The sequence below is a fragment of the Bombus vancouverensis genome, chromosome 7 (assembly GCF_051014615.1).
Source record: "Bombus vancouverensis nearcticus chromosome 7, iyBomVanc1_principal, whole genome shotgun sequence".
In the NCBI taxonomy this organism is placed as follows: domain Eukaryota; kingdom Metazoa; phylum Arthropoda; class Insecta; order Hymenoptera; family Apidae; genus Bombus; species Bombus vancouverensis.
Genome location: NC_134917.1, coordinates 18,747,567 through 18,767,730, shown reverse-complemented (window position 1 = coordinate 18,767,730; position 20,164 = coordinate 18,747,567). Strand labels below are relative to the sequence as shown.

The following is a 20,164-nucleotide window of genomic DNA, read 5'->3' as shown; positions in this document are numbered from 1 at the left end:
GAAACTCTTTTCGTATAAATTCTTCGTTTTTCCAATCAGAAATAAATAATCAGGTATAAAATTAGTCTCGGCATCGATGCGCACTTTATGTATCTCTGTTTCAAGCTATTTGGGCTAGCCGGCAGGATTGCTTGTAACTCAAACGAATACGCTAAATACGGATAAATTTCATTTTGATTCGATTTGTTTACGAGATAACGCGTGTAAGTGGACTAGCATAGAACAATTGTTAATGCAAGTTCGACGAAAGCAATCAGTTTCTCGTAATTTCGTCTGTTACGTATCGTGCAATAAGCATTTTATACCGCGGTACCAAGTTTTCAATTTTCATTGTTACCTTGGCGATACCGAGCTACATTATTTTGCATATTTTTCTTCGATGGCAACAATTGTTACGGAAGTACAACTGACAGGAAAACATAACCTATGTGGTAAATTCCATCGGTAAAGATCCGGCTAAATCCAGCCGCTAGTTTAATCTGCCGCAATTACGGAACGCTGTTGAACCTGTAATCCTATCTGATACGAGGTAAATAGAGATCCTTCGAATTTCAGACCATCCTGCTGCAATCTGCGCAAAAGTACCGCCGCAACGTTGATCTTTTTAATCTAATTAATTTAATAACGTCTTTAATCCCGCATCAGAAGCATTATAGGAGCGGATTAACTATCACGAGTGTTATATAAATTTCTATTTTAACGCGTATTTACGCCTATGTTATTAATTGTATAACATTGATTTTATTAATAAAATGATTCTTTGTATGTAACAATTTTGTCGCAGATTTTGATCGTTCGATCGTCCTTTTCGAACGACAAACGAGAAGAATGATCATTTTCGACGTTTCGATGGAAAAAGTCGAAAAGGTCGGAAAGGTCGAGAAGGTGGAAAAACGAGACGAGAAGTAACGCGAATAACGTGTAATTTCGTATTTTATTCTATTCCGCTGTATTGGGTCCTCCTCCAATCCCGCGTCGAACAGGATCTCGACCATGCAGATTTCACGGCATCTAACGACCACTGTACAATTACAGGCCGGTGCTGTTTCTATCTATGATGAATTTATCGTAATCGGCGATTCTAGGCGTATTCGATTCCCAGCAAACGTTTCTGCTCCTGAAAGTTTAAGTAATCCAACGACGCGAACAGATCACGATACTAAATAGATGTAGCTTGAACGCAGCCGACTGTTCTTCGACTTGCTTTTCGCCTTGGCGTTGAAGAGATACGCGCGTTTGCCGTTGCAAAGATCGTTTATCTATTAATTACGCGCGAGGGCTCTCCAGAGACGATGACGAAATGTACTTATCGAACATTGTCCGCTACAAGAATATCGTGAACGATATCTGAGATTAAACAGGTCGAAACGTACAGAATAGGAGAAAAATTGTCGCGATGTTGTTACTGGGGAGACAATTTTTTATTGGAACGTTGGCTGCGCTACGGATGGGCTCGCACCGAACCAACGACCGTCCTGAACCTTAGATAATTGCGAAAGACTGAAAGAAAATTAATATATCTAGAACGCAATTATGAAATTACAAAGAAACGATAATGTTAAATAGTTGGAAAAAGAATTTCCGTTAATCGGAAGTGCACCGCGTATAGATCAAACGTCGCTTCTTCGTTCTCTCTCACATTCGTCGCTTATATTCAACGATATTTTGCACAAATTGGAATCAACGTGGTTTTATGATCTCTCGAATAGCACGGATGCAACTACACAAAGTCCTGCTAACCGCACGAAACGCGTTTCTATTCCTCGATTCAGGAAAATTCAATCTACCAAAGAAAATGTAGCTGCAATTTCGCTAGCGCTGACTGTATGTCGCACGGAATCGTATGGGAAAGCTAGCTACGTACATTTGAAATGTATTTCGAAAGAAACTTTCTCGGTTACTTTGAAACAAAGTAGAGTTGGTAGCATCGGTTCGCGAAAAGACTCGTTCGCTCGACCACCGCCACACCACCACCGAGCTAGTTGCGAATTTTTCCCGCGTCTCGTCGTGCGCAATTGCATCGCGAGGAAACGCGAAATTGCAGCGGTGGTGCAGAACCGGCGTCCTAAAGAAATTTAATTAGCGTGGACGTGCATTCGGTAAGTTTACGACGCACGAGTGTTCCGACCGTATCGCGCTACCGACTAACGGATGCAACTTGGCGGGCATTATCTGTGAACATATCGCGTCTGGCCGACGCATCGCGACGCGAAGAATACGGGAAGAACGTTGCGGATTTTTCTCGCTCTTTAAAATGGACGATGCGGCAAGAATTTTCGTATGGTTGCTGATAGAGATGTTAGAAAAAAAAAAGATGATTTAATCTCACCTTGGCAACTCCGTAACCTTTGGCACGTAACCTGAAGAGGCAAGGTACTACAACGGCCGGCGAAACAGCAGCTACTACGCTTCCAAGCAAGAAACTCCATATCCAGGGCAAATTAAGAAGATATTTCGTTAGTACAGCTACGACGAGTGCTTCGACCACCCATGGAATTAGACCGAGCTTCGGCACCGTAACTTTCAACCTCTTCAGGGCGTTTGGATCCAAGTCCAAACCGGCTCTCGTAAGGATAATAACTAGAGCGACCTTTCTGTAACAGAAAACACGAGGATTAGCGACCGATTTTTACCGTGAAATACGACGAATTCTTTTCCAAAGGAGTCTCGACGATGTCCTTAAGTTTTCGAAAAAGTTTTTCGTTTAATCAGCACGTTAGTCCTTACGACCTTACCTACTGGTTTATTAATTTACTAATTAAATTCAACCGAACCTTCGATCTCGTCTAAAGTAAAGCAAGCTGACCTGAAACTTGGTCTCGTTCTCGCTCGTACGGTTTCGTATTAACAAACTTAACGAATAATACTTCTAAACGTTCGAGGTAATCGGGGCCACTCGTCGTTAACGTTATCTAAATTCAGAGCGGTAACTTTAAGCGAAAGAATGTCGCGAAACTTTCGAGAAAACTCGACCGACGATGCGAGTTAAACGGGTTTCGCGCTTTAAAGTCGCGTATCCTCGACTTATTTAACCTCTTAACTACTTTCTAATCGTTTGCTCGCGAATCAACCAAGTTAGAGGAGCTGTTGCGCTTTTCAGCCAGGTCACTCGTGTTTCAGCTTCGAGAACGTATCCCTCGCGAATCTGTCTCGAGGCAGAGGGACGGCTTATCGTTGGAGTTTGCGTCTCCGTTTGCACAGCGCGTCGAAAATTCGACGCGTTTTCTCGAGATTGCCGATGCCTCGCAGAGGCGCTCGTTCGCCAGACCGAAACGCGGCTTCCTTTTCTCCGTTCCTCTTTCGCCGAAGAAACTCGTAATAGGATAAGTTTTGGACGGTCCGACTCCGCAAACTCGCATCTTTAACGTCGGTGGCATCTTTAACTATCCGCGAGACTCGACTTCGCGTCGAGTACGTTCTCTGGCTTTTCGAAATTCGAACAGCCTTGCGTTCCCTGGGCCTCGTGCATTTTCATTTACATAGCGACGAGAATTCGGTTTCCCATTTCGTTGGGAATTCGTAAGGCTTTGATAGTTTTAACGTGGTTATATTCTCTTTTCGATAGAGTTACAATTATCCTTCGTAACGGACTCTTTCTAGGTGCGTTTGTATCACGAAGTAGGGCGTTCAACGGCGTTAGTTCGACAAAAGAAGCTACAGATTAAGTTTTATCGTGACGCGTACGTAAACGTTTGACATTTGATAGTCGTGTAACGCGAAATGTTAATCGTACGATAATTGAGATCGAACAGAAATTGTTCGATCGTCTACTGATCGTACGTTATCGCTAAAAGAAGTAGTTTTCAAATTTGAATAGATTTTTCGTATTAATTCTGTTACGTCGCGTAACACTCTACCTAGCCCAGGCCACACACCGCGGGCAATATGGCAACCAGATGTCTTCGGATACTCACTGCGTACCCTCAACAGTCTCAAGTACCTTCCATAAATCTCATAGATTTCCTAGTAAAGGTCCTTCAAACCAAACAAACGTCTATTTCCGAAGAATTTCTAAAGACTATTGTCTACCACGGCTGGACAAGGGAAAGTTAGTTTTTCTCACGTATGATGCAACTTTCCTCCTACTACCCACTTTCTCTCGAGGGCGGTTAAGACCCTTCGTTTAACCGATTAACGACGAAGCCTATTCCCTCACTCTCTTAACTAACATCGGCACCAACAAATCCGATGGTCCCGTGCGCTAGACACACCCATCCTTAGCTTTCCTCCGACACAGCATCGTCTCCCAAGACAGTACTGATTTTACATCCTTCGAACGGTCAACATCTTTCGAGCGGGTATACACACCCGTAGATCAGTCACTCACTCATCTCGTACATACGCACCAGCGTAACTGTCCTCGTTATAAGTTGTTGGAATAAACGGTGAAATATAACTTACTCTGCTGTGTCATATTCATTTAACCACCTCTGTTATCTTAACCGAAACAGGGAAACGACTACTTCGCGGCGTCGATTCACCGAATCGTAGCGAGAATTTACGCCTCTCGCTGACGCGTTTTCCTCTCGACCGCGTCTCTCCGCGAACGGTCGTAACAAATTCGAATTTTAATTCGTCAACCATGGATTCGCAAGTGTGTCGAACGCCCGATAATAGTTGAAACTTTGATTTCAGCATCGTATGCCGTTAAGAGGTGATGTTTTTCACGATTATTTTACTCGGAATACCGAGCCCCGCTGAAAAACGTCCATTGCCGGCCTTCAGCCACGCGGTTATCTAAATAGTTGAAAATTCCGACTGGAACACGCGCGGCACAATTCTATTCTTCTCGTTGTGCCAGGTCCGGCCAAGATGCCACACAATGCAACTTGATTTGAACTACCGATCCTTAGTCTGTAGCCATGTTTCAAGTAAACGACGATTACAATTAACCCTCTATAGCATCGTGTGACTTTGAAATTACGTACCCGAGTACCGTCGTATGAAAATTTCATTTTATTTATATCCTTGTTGCAATCTGATCTTATTTCTTAGTATATAATTGTATTAGTACGCTCTTCGTATTATTCATTCTTTGATCTGAAATTACCGAAAGAGTTGTTATCCGAATTATAATTTTTTTCCTTCGTAAGCGCATAAAATTCAACTTGTAGAATATCGACTCCACTATCTAAATAACGATGGACGTTAATTTTTCCAAAAGTTGCACGTGCTCTTGGTAATTGCGAAAAAGTAAAGAGGCTCGTTGTTTCTACGGATAACCGACTTTATACGGTTAGAATTCAAGCGAATTACTAAATACGATCGATAAAAAAACGTGTTAAATTTGACGCCATAGCGAACTAAAATGAATTTCGTTTCGATGTCGATTAAAGAGAAGGTATAATCAGGTAAAAAATATAGGAATTTTCATAATCAGAGCTCGTCGTAAATAGAGTTTCAATCAAAATTACTATCGCGTAAATAATTTCACAAAACTGTTACGTTCCTCGAACGTTTCCTACGATTAGCTTTTTCGAGATACGTTTAAATCATTCGGGGATTCGTGCGAAATGTTTCACGAGTTGGCAAAAGGTTAATCTTTTAAGCGACGTATCGATATCGAGAAGAGGTATGCACCTATTTTAGTTTGTAGAAATAAGAATCAAGATATCGGAAGGAAAAAGAAAACGTAATTAAATTAATTGGATTCGATTAAATACTCGTCGTATTTCTTTCTGTCGTTTCTTCTAAAGTACGATCAAAGTTTAATATGGAGCGTAGGATTCGCAGTTGGAAAATTTCATTCTTCGATACACGGATTAGATGTTACCGGGCGTCGGAAAGAAGCTGCGAAAGAAAAATTTCCATCGCCTAAAGGAGAAGCTTCTGAGAAAATGTATACTTTGCTATACTATTTATATTTTTTATTATCACCGGCGCAATTAATCGAAAAGATCGGCTCGACGAAAGCTTAATGAAAACTTTACCCTCTCTCTTGCTCTTTACTGCCTTGCCTCTTCTCCACCTGTCCCTTTCTCTCTGAGGAAAAGAAGATAACCGCGGTATATAAGAGGAAGAAGAAGAGTCGTTGCCAGAGTACAATAGCACGTGGACAAAACGTTGCTTGGCAGCAACTATTATTTGGCGGGCATTCGTTGGCCAGTTCGTTGTTCCGCGGCCAAAATGTGTCGCGCGAAGAACACTTGACCTACATCTATGCCGGGCTACCGGTGAACCAGCGAAACGTGCTCTAATTTGAATTAATGGTTCGCTGTAATGCGCAGAAAACAACAACACCCACCACCAGCCAAGCTTTACGCCCCAGTAGATCCAATCGTTCGTTGTTCGGTCGTGGTTGGCCCCGACCTCCTTTTTCCGGGACTAGACTTACAAATCTGTTCTCCGTGTGTTTCACCGATCATCTTCCTCTCGCTACTCGTCGCATCGGTCCGAGCGCGTTATCGTCTTATCGAATTCCAACCATCGGCTACATTTTGCCGAAAATTTCATCAACCCTACGGAACGTACGCTGCACCTAAGAGGCCCGCGTATCCTATATGTTTTGCTTTGACCGTTTGCGCGTGCAACGTGAAAAGACAGACGCGCGTTGTAGCTCGGCGTACGCGTTATCCTATTTCGATTATTATCTCGATTAATTGGTTAGTTACTCCGCGTTTAAACGGAAAAGTTACGTCGAAAAGTATTTTTTTAGACTAAAGCAACGATCTCGAAACGTACGATTCCGACGACCATTTCGAACGAATAGTAATCGATAATGGAATAATCAAAGTCGCAACGGCGGCCGCAATGGACTCTAAATTCGCTTTGGACTAGGTGTACGGAGAGCGTGGCAGGCGTTATCGATCGAACCAAGTACGGGTCGCGTACCCTGCATGCATTCGTACGAATCGGCCTTAACGCCTCTAACCCAGAAACGCCAGGATTCCTGGCATGCCGGCGCGACCCTCGATAATCTCGATCCGCGCGATCGATGCCACCCACGTTTCCCGCGTCTGCGATCTGTTCATCCACAAGCTCGCGGACTTGGACCCTGGTCGTGCCACTTAATCGATGATTACGACGAGTCGATTACACGTGCAAACCGCGTGCGTCCGCAATCGCAGCCACTCTTTACTTTTATATCTATTTTTCTCTGCAGGTTATTAATTCGCCTTTGTCAGATGATCGAATGGTATTCCGTTTCGAAGGCCCGACATTTCCTTTCCAAGTCGCGTACGGAGAATTACTTGCTCCGGCTTTTTACAGATGATCAATGTTAAAACTGGTCGAGTTGAAGTGGCAATAAAAATATGGGGCATTCTCTAAACGTTAATATTTTAATCGATTTAAAGGTTTGACTTAAAGAGGAAACGCTCGCTACGTGGTACGTGCAACCAGTCAGCGTGTGTCTGTAATGCGCGTATACACGCGTGTCAGCGACGAAGCCATCTACTATTACGTAACGTTACAAGCTTATTACCGTTTATACAATGGCCGCGAACATCGTTCATCCGCTGCCTTCAGTAAACTATGACGGTCCAAGTTTTCGCGAATCGCGATTAATCGACGAGAGAGACGAGATTTCGTTATTTGTCAGTTATTTGACGTAAGAAATTAAACGAGAACAAAAAATGAATCTCGCACGTTCTATAATTTTCGTGTTTGCAAATTTTCAAATGGTCGTACATGGACGAAGACGGATTTCTGCATTTTCAGGCTCTAAAACTTTCGAACGTTCAAACGCGATAATACACCTCTATTCTATAAAGCTAGAAAATGACAAGTTCGTGTTCGATCTTGGTGCGCACGTAATTCAAAAATTTGTCCAACTGACGTCGCAGCCAAGTGTATATCGAGATAAGTTTCCCTGTATAACTCACGCTACGTTTTCTATACCGAACCTGTGAATGATAACACCATATACGTACGATTCGCGTGGTCGAACGCGGAAAAATACGAGAAATCTACGAGTGTCATAGACAATGGTATACGACGATTTTTTTTGGATCTCCTAGTATAATAATCACTTCGATAACATAATCTTCCAGATTACCAACTTCTGTAACCTTTGTTCGTACGCAGCCGATCTAATAAAAAAGGAAGGCATCGCCACTTTTCGCTTTATCGCCAATATACAAGCGATACCTTTACAAACCGAGCGGCAACAATAACATAACGATAAGATACATTTTTTTACGGTAAAATACGAATAGATGCTTAACGCGAAAATTTCTTTCCTCGAAGATGACTTTAAAGGGAAAGAAAATCTCGAAAACTATAGAATATACGTGGAATAAAATTACACAGCCATATGTTTTACGCAAAGTAAGCCTACGAGGAAACTTTCAATCTCAAAGTCGAACGTCGCTTTTGTGTCACGGTTTTAGCAGTGACAAATCTTGCACGCTCTATCGATAGTTACCGATTTACGGCCCCTCTGGACGACCGCAGACTCGCGGAATCGACCATCGTGGAAGAGCCAAGAAGTCCGTTTAACGAGCATCTTCGACGCGTCATTAGGTCTCGGAGGATGAAAAGAATACCGCCGGGATCGAAGGGAATCTGGAAGGACGTGATCTAGGATTTGGTCGTTCGACTTGTTTCGATCGTCTCGCTACGAACGTGCGAACGAGATCGGCGATTCTTCCGTTCACAGAAACTTGCCAGAATTTCTGTATTCTCCGTATTATATTGTATTTTTAGCGTTATTTTAGCGAATTTTAAAACGCAAGAGATCAAGTCGGGTCTTGACACGATGTCTCCCGTCACAGGAACCCTGGGAACCTGTAAACTGTAAAAAAAGGTCGCGAGGACGTATAAGCGAACGCAGCAACGGCACCGGCGAATCCAGCGTTCCGATTTATCGACTAGCGCGACGCGTCCACGACAATTCGAAATGCCTACCGGTCTGACACGAATTGCTGAAAATATTTAAGCGTTACCAGATCTACGCACACCCATACATGTATATATATATATATATATAGCGTTGTTGAATCTCTTTTAATCGTTCTGTACGAGCTTCGGTCATCGGTGTGGTGGCTGAAAAATTAAACAAACTGAATTATATCGTATCGGAAACGAACGAGTAAATGCGGGTACGTTCGAGGGAGAACGCGGGTTTGTATTCGAAAAATCGAGCTTCGCTGTTCGACAGTTCGGCACTCTCGATTCCACACGAGATTCTCGACAATCCCTTACTAAAAAAAAAAAAAAAAAAAAAAAAAGAAAAAATAAATAAAAAAGAACCGATAGCTCGAACCACGTCAACTACCCTCCAACCTGGGCGTAAACATGCCAGGACAACTAGAATACCTTTGCAAACAACCATCCGAGGGAAAGAGTTGGCTCTCCGTGAATCAACGTTTCCGACAACGGAAACTTCGTACACGATGTTTTATTCCACCGTTTCGATTTATTTCCCTCCCTTTTTTTTACACCAACCGACTCTCCACGCGTGTTGTACCACGTGTTTCGGAGCACCCTTTATTAATATTTCCCCGAGAGGCTATCTGAAAACATCGTTCCACCGCAACACTCCATCGCACAGGTGAGATTTCTCTCTCTCTCTCTCTCTCTCTCTCTCTCTTCCCGTTGCGCGTATAGTAAACGAATCTCGATAAAATAACCGATCACTGATCGACGAAGCCTGCTGATTACCTACCACCCACTACCACCAACGTATCTTCGTCTATTCGTTTACGAGAGGAGAGAGGACTCGTAAAAGAGGAACACGGCGAGACCATCCATGAATACCGAATCCATGAAGTGTAATACACGATGGAGCACAGCCACGAGTTGTTCGATCGCGCATATACGTTTAACGAAATTAACGCTTGCGTTTGTTCAAATTCGTCTACTTTAATGCGCACTCGTTTATTTTCATCGCATCGATCGGATCCTAACGTTTAACGATTAGGTCAGTTTATACGAGTTGTTTATATCTTTTAATATAGATGGGTGGCTCTCTAGCGTCGAGAAAAGAGAGAAAGACGAAGAAGATTGGAAATGGTTCGCTCGAGATAGAAAATGCGGCTTGTGAAACGAGCGACCAGCTAATGAGCTGCTGCGGTATCGGTTAGGCCGTGCAATTTCGAGGTCGGCCATTCCCCGACAGATTTACATCACGGCAACATTTGCGTAGACGTAATAGCTTGGGTCGGACGCGGTGCGGATACCTCGATGCAATATCGAAGCGCAACGCGATTCGGCTTCTGTATTGCTCCACGTTGCGAATCGAACCGCGAACGATTGTCTTTCGGCTTCTCTTGGGACTGCTAGATTCACGTTGAACGTCGTGATATACGAGTTTCAATTCCGACAGTTGCATGGTAATTTAACAGTGGAACGTAGAAGATCGTACAGTCTGTGCGAGATAGTCGTTTTTGGCTGTTTTGCTTTAGACAACGCGTTTAGAAACGCACGTAGATGGCGAATTAATTACGCGCAGGAAAGCGTACGTAAAGAACTAAAGTTTCACCGTTTTCTGTATTCAACGTAACAACATTGCCTTCTGTATCGCAATGGCTTTGAAAGTATCAGATCGATTATATTATCGCGAAATTAGTAAACAAATTAGTAAACAAACAACGGCTTAAAAGTATTGCACAATGTTGGAATATCTAGTGGCAATTGTCGTTATCTTTCGCTTAAACTTTTTCCTCGTTTATACGCGTATCTTGTAACATTGTTGAAAACATGACGATTAAAATAATCTTCGACTATGCGTTTGTACGACTGAATGTTTCTTCCTTTCTTCGTATTTCTTCGTCTCTCTATTTTCAACGACCTTTACGCGTGATTTCGATTACGCTTGGCAATACGAACGCACCATCGAGACGAAACGGAAGATTTTACTAAAAACTTTTCTAATTCTCCAGCGTCGATGTCTAACGAAATGTCGTTGTAAATCGTTGTAAAAGTCGTTTCGGATCTTCGAAAGAATTACGTTTATTATACAGGGTGGTTGGTAACCGGTGGTACAAGCGGAAAAGGGGTTAAAAATTTTTTTTTTATTTCTTTCTCTTTTTTTTTAAATTTTTCCATCGAGACAACGATCTACAGTGAGATCCGTTACAACGTACCGCACGCGTACCGAGCGAAAATTTAAAGTCGATTTTCTCGAAAACAAAGCCTCGAACGAATAATTTTTATTCTATATTTTCGACTTCTTTTTTCGCGTAGAATCACCCCCTTTCCGCTTGTACCACCAGTTACCAACCACCCTGTATACAACGATAGTTGTGAAATGTCGGATGTTCACGAAACGTGAACCAAAGCGTTTGTCGTCTAATTCGACTGGAAGAAGGGGAAAGTTGCCGCTCGGTTTCCACGCGATCGGATGTTTTCGTCGATTTCATCACGGTCGATCGACCTTACAGCACGTCGAATACACCTTAGAAGCTCCGAAGCTGTCTTGCCGTGCTTGGACGAAACAAACCCGAGACGCGCGCCGCTACGTACGTAATATCATAAATATGTAAAAGTTGCTTCTACCAGTGCCTTCTTCTAAGATATTTTTCTGCCGATAACATACATGTGTAATTTCAACGTAAATTTGTCATATTATACTAAATAATGTTCAAGAGTAACACCGAGACGATACGTATTCTTACGATACGTGTATTTTCGTCGTTCTTCCGAGGACTACTCGAGGTTCTACGAGTATGTAGTATCGGGCGTAAATCTAGCGTCGCGTGACCAACGCAGAAAAACGCACTACCTTTTAACGTGCTTGGACAAACACGGAGACAACGATCTTTTTCGACTTTGTCCATTCGTCTATCTGTCCTGTCCTGTACGTACGTATAGGTTTTTCTAGCTTTTGCCCCGGGCCATGTAGCTTAAACGTTGTTAATTAAAAGAACTCGTAGACGACGAGTAACTAGACGCTTGATATAACAAAGTAGCTGTAATAACGGAAGACTGGCGAATATTGGAAGAGAAATTTTTGTAAGAAGAATAAACGCACGATTATGAAGCGGATTAACGAAAGAACGAGACAGAGTTCTCGATAGCCAATTTTCTACGGCGTACGACTTGTACGGCATTTGGTAAGGATAGTGTTGTATCCTTTTCTACGAGAATATCAAACTATAGCCAATGGCTTTTTCATCGGAAGCTTTAAGAATATAAAATTTCCACTCGAATGCTAAAAAGATTTGCACTTTTGCCGCGAGCGACCCTTGTGCGCATTGAGAGTAACAACGTTGAACGAATTACGCGAATTCTCATCCTCGACCGTTTAATTCATCCACATGGGACCATCGACGTAATATGTACATTAACGTGGCCAATGTTCTCCCTTAAACTCGCTGTTAAACCCTCCCTACCCGTGCTTGCCGCTGTTGTTGTTACAAACGTGGCTCGAAGCTTTTGAAAAGAAATGATTTCGAGGAGCGACTTGTGACGAAGCCGACGAAGCCGACCAAGCCGACCAAGCCGACCAAGAGATAAAGAGACTCTCGAGTGTACGTGTATCGCTCGTAAGTGCGTATACACGTTACATGCTACGTATGGATAAAGTAGCTGAATTTTAAAATGGATTAATACGCGCCAGTTAAACGGGGACAAGTGTTTCGCGGCACGTTGAACCAACTAATACGTGCAACGTGTTCGCCCTGGTTCGGTAGATAGACACCAACTTTTGATACGAAAATTGCGACAATGTTCTAGTGGCTGCTCGACCCTGTTACTTATATCATCGACTCTACAACCGGATCTCCGCGAGGAAATATCCTAAGATCAGAGCGCGCGATAATTAGGTAATTACGCGCTTCTATAGCGATGACCTTTGAACAAAATTTCGATCGTCCTACGTATACAAGTAGCATTCGTTGCTACGTGTGTATACAAAGTTATCGGTATTCTTCGTACGGCTTTTAAACAACGATTCGATCGATTGGTAAAGTCATAGGTGAATTTGAGAATAGGAATTTTAAAGGAAACATTAATATATGTACGTATATTTTGAGATTACTTAATTAAAACATTGCACAGTAATGCATTGGTAGAATAAGAAATGGAAGTATACAGAACAAAAGTTTACAATTACCTAGAACTTATTATTTTCGTAGAGAACCGAAGAATTAACAAGCGTAATAAAAAGATTATCTGTTGCTAATCCCTAATGATAAAAGAACAGGTACACCGATACATATGCAGGTGTATTAGACGCTTTTATTTCGATAAAGGAACTGTTGTAGACATTTTTCTAGTTTCTTGCTTCTTATCTTAGATACACGCGATTAAGGGTTCGGCTGACGTGAATGTAAAAATAATTTTATACAACGTAATAAGCGTCGTCGTAAGTCTAGCGTAAGTCAGAAGTGTAAACAAGTAAAATTTCGATATCTCGATCGATGCTAACTGTCGTTTTATTTCAGTTTATATGGCGATAGCTCGATCGATCGCGCAAATTTGAAAATAGATGCACACTGTACATATTCGGAATACGCGTGATCGCGTCGAGTTATCGCGATATTGTCATTTTCCGAAATATGTTATTCAGCCATCTTTTCGGAGTACTTGCTTCGATAGCGAGTCGTTTGTTCGTATTTTGAGGAATTCGCTCGATGGAAGAATATCGTCGTCGCGTTTCTTGTCGCGCACAGTTGTAATTGCATAAAATGTAGGAGCAAGAAGGATGATGTTCGTAATTTATGCTGATTAATAATCGGTTGAAAGTTGTTCAAAATATGGATTTCTACGACACATTTCTACGAACGGTAGCCAGTCGTTGCACAGTTTCGCTCGGATCGAACAGGAGTAAATAATCGACGATATGTTCTCTCACGTGTAAGAATAAGTCGAAAACGTGGAATAAAATTTGTCGAAAAGAAAATTTATCACACGCGTATACTAGGTCGTTATTGTTCGAAAGTCGAGTTTTTGACGAAACGTCGTTGAATTAGAAACGTTGGAATTGGTCTTCGTGTGGACGACGATGTTGTCAACGAATCGGTGAAAACGAATTCGTTTCCTTCCAGTTTGGAGGCAAAGGTACGGCGACTAGGGAAAATCGAAGCATTTGGGCTTCCTCTTTTACCATAATAAACCCTCCGACCGGATGTTTACGCCGGGTAGAGGATGATAGGTAACGCGGGTAAAGCTGACCAAACACGTAAGCGATTCACCGGGCACGCTCGCTTAGATAGACCAAGCCGCGTTCTATACCTGTGCAATGTGCAAACATCCATCGGCCGATCTGGCAAAGCGGTCGGAACCACGGTCGAACGCTTATCGACTCGAGCGATCGACTTTGTTGCGACGACTCTGAAAGTATGCGTATAGAGTTGGATTCTTCGATGAGAACGCGAAAGCCTCTGTGTCGCGAACTAATCAACTGGATCGCTTTGTCGATGTTTCGTTTCGGCAGCACGGAATTTCAAAGGATGTATCGCGAATAATCGACGTTGTAACGATTCTGTCGCGTTATGCACGAACGATGAGTATTTCAATGGGTCTCGATCTATAGGCGTATATCTCGATCGTAAGTTTTGTCTTCCATATAGAGTTTCAGACGAACTTTTCAGCTGAACGAAATTTTGGATAACGCAACTTGTACCGTATTTGTACGATCGCGATGTAACGAACAAATCGCCAACAGGCGGCGAGCTGAAACTTAGATTTCCTTGATTCTTCTAAATAAAGCGTCTACGTTCTATGCATCGATACCTATCTAAGTAGAAAAGCTTTTTTCGTCGTAGGGATCGTCTAGTGATTTTTCTTCTAGAAATTTTTCCATAGAAATTACGCGCGTATCGATCACCTTTTACGCGTGAAATTAAGTTTCCGTGCTTTACGAAAATAAAAATTAATATTTATCGAATCGATACGAAACGGATAGATTGGTGGTTTTTTTTTCTTGTTAAACAACTGTATATACTCGTCGAATTTGACAGATCCATCCAAATCAATCCTAGCGTCGTTGTCGACTCGAAGTTGAACGCTTGTCGATGTTTAGACGTCTACCGACGATTAAACGTCAAATACAGGCCCTTGTTTGCACCAATTTGCAAGACACGCGGTTAAACGTTCGAACACGGAACACAGAGCGAAAGACTATATCGAAGTAATCCGTTTACGCATCTAATTAGAAAAATTATCATATTGTCGCGTATATCGTTTTCCTAATCTTTTTGATAAACGGGTACATTTGTAACGTAAGAACTTTGCGTAAAAGTTAATGCGAAGACTTTGCCGCGATATGTAATAAATAAACGAATGAATAAATAAATAGAAGATTGCTAGTACATAATCTATTAAGGAGGATTCTACGAAACAGCACTGTACAATTTTCTAGAATAAATTCCAGGAAACTCGTGTTAATAATAATACGAAGCTAATCTTTCGTTTAAACTCGTGTAACCTATCCGTAATTTATCGTATTTGCAAAAGAAATGTAGTTCATCTAAATCGATTTGAAGGCATTTACCTTTTATTCGGTATTGCTATCGGTGTTCCCTTTCGATATCAGTCGAACACGAGAAACAAACATCGTCCGTAATTTCGTTATACATATAAATAATTGTACGTTTTTCAGAACATTGGCGGAACAATTGCGAATTAATTTCTCCGATTTCGATTATTCTTCGCGAATTATTCTTAACGATTTTATTAATCGGCTATCTTCCTGGATACGTTAAAAGTTATTCGAGCGGCGAAAGATGCTACTTTAAGAATAAAAAGTGAGAGAAAGAAACGACGCGACGGGAGCAATCGCGTTAAAAAATTGAAGATCAATTTTACAACTATCGAAGGAAAAAGAAGGGAAAGAAATATCGTAAATCACGAGGCTACAAGCTGCACGACACGGTGTAAATGTTTCAGTGACACGTGGCTGGTCGGTGGAGGAATAAAATCGCGAGAAGCCAAACCGGAAGCCGTAGGTTGACGGCTCTATGTCTTCGTCGGCCGCGACATCTTGTCGTCGCAGACCACGTTCCTGTAAAAAGTCCACGAGATAGAAGGAAGCGGATGGGTGTCTCCCGGGTGCGCTCCCGAAGGAATTTTATAGACTGCTGCCGGATGTCGCGTTCTATCCGCTCTGCTACCTACCAGTAACCTCTATGCGTCACGGATCTCCTCCGCGAAACTCCTTACGCGAGAACGAATTCTGACCAACGGTCGCCGAATAACCAAATACGATTAATATCGGTTTTCAAATTTACACGTATTTCAAAAATATGAAAAATATTTTTTCATCGAAGAAATTAATTTCGAGCAACGATTTATCAACGATTCAGATATTTAACAGAAAGCGCTAGAATAGAAATTTTCAAGTGCTTCTATACTTTCTTGTCTTTCCATTCAAATATTTGAATATAATTCTAATTTTACGATTAATTAATCCGTATACCACGATCGCATATTCTACCAATGTCCTTATTCCTGTATTTCCTATTTTCTATTCCCTGTTCCCTTATTCCACGCGAACCGATAAAATATTAATAATCGGGTCGCTAGAGATGTCTTGTGCTCGAAGCAACGCGAACGAAAGCAGGTCGCGAGATGTGCGATATCTCGTGCAAATCGTCAGGAAAGAGTCGTTCGATCATCGAATATCTCGGCTGTAACGCTGCGTAGAAAACAATCGGTCTACGATAACGGTTCGTCCAAGAACGTGGAAAAACTAATCGTAGCTACCAATACGCACACGCGTACATAGTATTCGCGATAGTATCCGTTGCATGTTATATCCAAAACGTACAATTTTCTATCTCAAAGTAGGAGAATTTCATGCAAGATGGTTCGCTCGAAGGACGAGTCAATGTATTATTTGCTCGTAACCTGTTCGCGAAAAGATGTATCGCTTAAAAAAAGTGACGTTTTATCGTCTCAAAGCAATCTGACGGCGATATTTTAAATTCACGTCCTATCTTTCCGGGGTGTTTCGTACGGAAATTCCCGGTGGGTCTCCAGCGTCCTGACAGTTTTCCGAGGATCTGCACGACACGGCTTCCCTTTCGAGCCAACCTGTGTCTTCCATGTACCATACAGAGAAATACATCGAAACTCTCGGTTTTTAGAAAATTTCGATTAAAATTGCGAATCGTGGAGCGCCGCGCTATTTCGATAAAGTTTAAAATCAATAAACGTACTTTGCATTAGATCGTCGATAAAATATATGGAGAGATATCGTTTTCTAGTCGAGAATGCCAACTCTCGAGAGGCTTCGAAAAGTCCGATCGTATTCTTCGTTCCGATCGTTTTCATCGTATTTTGTAAATCTATCGTTTCTAACTTTCACATTTTCCTGTCACACATATTTTTCGTATCAACGAAATTGCAGAATGTCGTGAGGTTTGTGCGCTTAACGCGAACTGAAAATTTTACATACAGAGGTATGTACTTTATTGTCGCTCTAATGGAAATTGTTACGACGAATTTGACGTACAGACAGAGAAAGTGACGTTTGAAAGTCGTGTTTCGTCTTAAAAACGTAGGATAAAAGTCCTGTTGTAAATAGAACTTGGCCGCCACATCGAAGATGCAGTAATTTTCTGTACGGCGATGCAAACGAGTCTATGCCTATGCCTTTGTTAAATATCTTTTCTAATTCGCGCTTGCGAATTCTTCGATACTCGCGTAGGGCGTTAAGAGTGGAAAGACCTACGCGATTGGAACGGAAGAAAAAGGGAAAGTACGACGGCGCGATGCGGCGCGACGCCCGGCGAGAATTTCCTCGTAACTCCTGGCAAGAGGTCGCGACGCCATGTCGTTCGCTGAGATTGCAGCTCGTGAAAACGTCTCGGTCTACGCTGTTTGCCTTGTGCCTTGGATAATGTGTTCCGGTCTGGCCTGTTATTAATTTCGGTATGAATCATATCACGTGCTTGGCTTATACACGTTTGCTTTGTTTTACTTTGTCGTTACGACGTTTCACTGTATGGCGGGACTTTTGTTTTCGATCAAACCACCGAGAATGCGACCAGCCGTGATTTATGACCGGATATAAATCTAAGACCGCTAGATCGTTAATTACATCGCTAAATGACAAAAAGCTGGATATCGCTTTCTTTTATTATGCGGCGATTATGCAACGTCTTGATAGTTTAATTCAAAGTAAGAAGAATATCGTCGTTTCTCTTCGCGTTATCTCGTTCTTTAGATAAGAGATTATTTAACCTGTACACTCTTTTATTACGTATTTCAAACTCGATAAGAAATTATTAAGGATACAAAGTTCTAACTTTCTTTACGAGAAAATGTAGAACGTCGAAAGCAAATCGGAAGAAATTGCTACCGATACACTGAAAAGTCTGTATTTTTTTTTTTTAGGAAACGTAGCGTCAAAGCAAACGACCGTTATAAAACTACATATTATATTGTCACTTGTGGCACAGGCGTAGCCTGACCGTTATCGTAAATGTCCACCGTAAACGGTGAGAACAAGGTCTGCCGATTATTTATAGTCTGCAGTATATTTTGTTTCTCGCTTTTAACAATCGTTCGCATATTAGGTATCTCTTACTCGTGTGGCGAGCTTCTAAGCTTGTAAATAACGAAAGGAAGAAGAAAGGAGAACGACTGTTTCTTAAAAGTAAGAAAAAAATGATTGCTACCATTAAGGTCAACATCGTTACCGCGACGAAAAGAATGAAAACGCGTAGCTAATGTTAGCGAAACGAAGGCGCGTAACTTTACTATGATCGTAAACGCGTAAGAATTTTGTCTTTTTATTTATCCTTTTATAGCTTCTTTTAGACCTACTTTACTTGAAATTTATATTCGCTCGTCGAGCTGTTACATTTCCTATCTTTCATTCAGTTATGTTTTTCCTACCTTCCAGCTGAAATTTATCGAGATCGGAAGCGATTATTTTCTATTCTTCGACTATCGTACGTCCGCTTGAAATATATGTACTCGCCAATATTAAATCGGACGAATATCGTTGGAAGATATTTCTCAATAACCACTCAAGAAAAGTATTTTCGTATTCTTCGAAATTAAACGAACGAACGAATCAGACGACAAGCGTGAACTGGACGAAAGTCAGGCGCGGCGGACACATCGCTGTCTTTCGAAGAAGAAAAGAAGAAAAGAAAAGAAGAAGATGGTTTACCGCTTAACACGCTCTATTACATCGTTACATCTGTTATACGTGTATGCTACACGTCGAAGCTTAAAAATACCCTGGATCGTTCGAATTTCCATCGTTGATGATCCCGTTGCAGCGATATTACTGGACAACAGGGGCGATTTCGATTTTTCCACTCTCGTGGACCACGCCCACCGCTGTTATCAGCACTCGCGGATTCTTGTTGCGTTCTGAAATGGTGGTAAGTTTGGGGAAAGGGGCTTGAGAATCACGGCTCGAATATCGATGCGAATATCATCGCGATGCAATCGGATATACGCAGCTAGGTTGCGGTATGTACGTACACAGAAACGCGTAATGCAACGCGTTTCCATATCCAAGCTCTGCCACACGGTGATACAGCAGTGAGAAAGCGATGTACGAATATCAGCCATGCGTCAAACATATCCTCGCCGCCCCCGTTTTTGACGGTTAATATTTTACGAATTGTAAAACCTAGAACAGCCTCGTCGTATACGTATTATTGGAAACGTCCGTCATTTGCGCTCTTTTGTCTCTTTCCGCGCGTACTTTGCTCTAAAAATGTATATTTCGTTGCTTGAAATTGTTTTATCGCCAAATGACACATTCACGAGGAGAATTTGTCGATCGAACCCAATCGCGGTTTAGCTTTTCTTAATGTTTTTCGTCGAACGTCCAATAGCTCGCTATAAACGAGCATTCGTCGAACATACACTAGGTTTTTCTACGGAAGGCCGATTAGCGCACAAACTCGTCTATTAAGGTCCACGTGCAGCCGATTGCTAAAGTTACAACCGGTTTCACTTACGACGCGTAACATCTGCTATTTACATTTAAATTACATATTTTTTCTTCTTTCCTGCTTGATCGTATATCGTCGCTCGTTAAAAAATGTTTCTACATCTATTACTTCTTTGTTTTCTCCCGTTTTTGCCGTGGCCACGATATTTCCATTAAAATCCTGATCTCCTACTGTCGCTAGACATTGTTAGACAATGACTTTCTGCCGCTGAATTTGACAATCACATGTTCTACGATATCTCGATTATGTCGCGGTATATGTGTGGGATTAGACAGAGTACAGCTGTACACACGTACATACACGCGTACAAATATAATTCAATATGCGTAAACGATGATTTATGATTTATGATTTAT

At 41.8% G+C, this 20,164-nt stretch overlaps 1 protein-coding gene across 2 annotated transcripts in view; it reads right to left on the bottom strand.

Moving 5' to 3' along the window:
- Positions 1-20,164, bottom strand: part of Nha1 (Na[+]/H[+] hydrogen antiporter 1) — a 92,431-nt gene that overhangs the window by 32,976 nt on the left and 39,291 nt on the right. For both annotated transcript variants that reach the window (XM_033336162.2, XM_033336154.2), the window contains exon 3: positions 2,330-2,594. In XM_033336162.2, the coding sequence (XP_033192053.1) occupies positions 2,330-2,594 (265 nt within the window). The remainder of the gene's footprint in view (positions 1-2,329; positions 2,595-20,164) is intronic.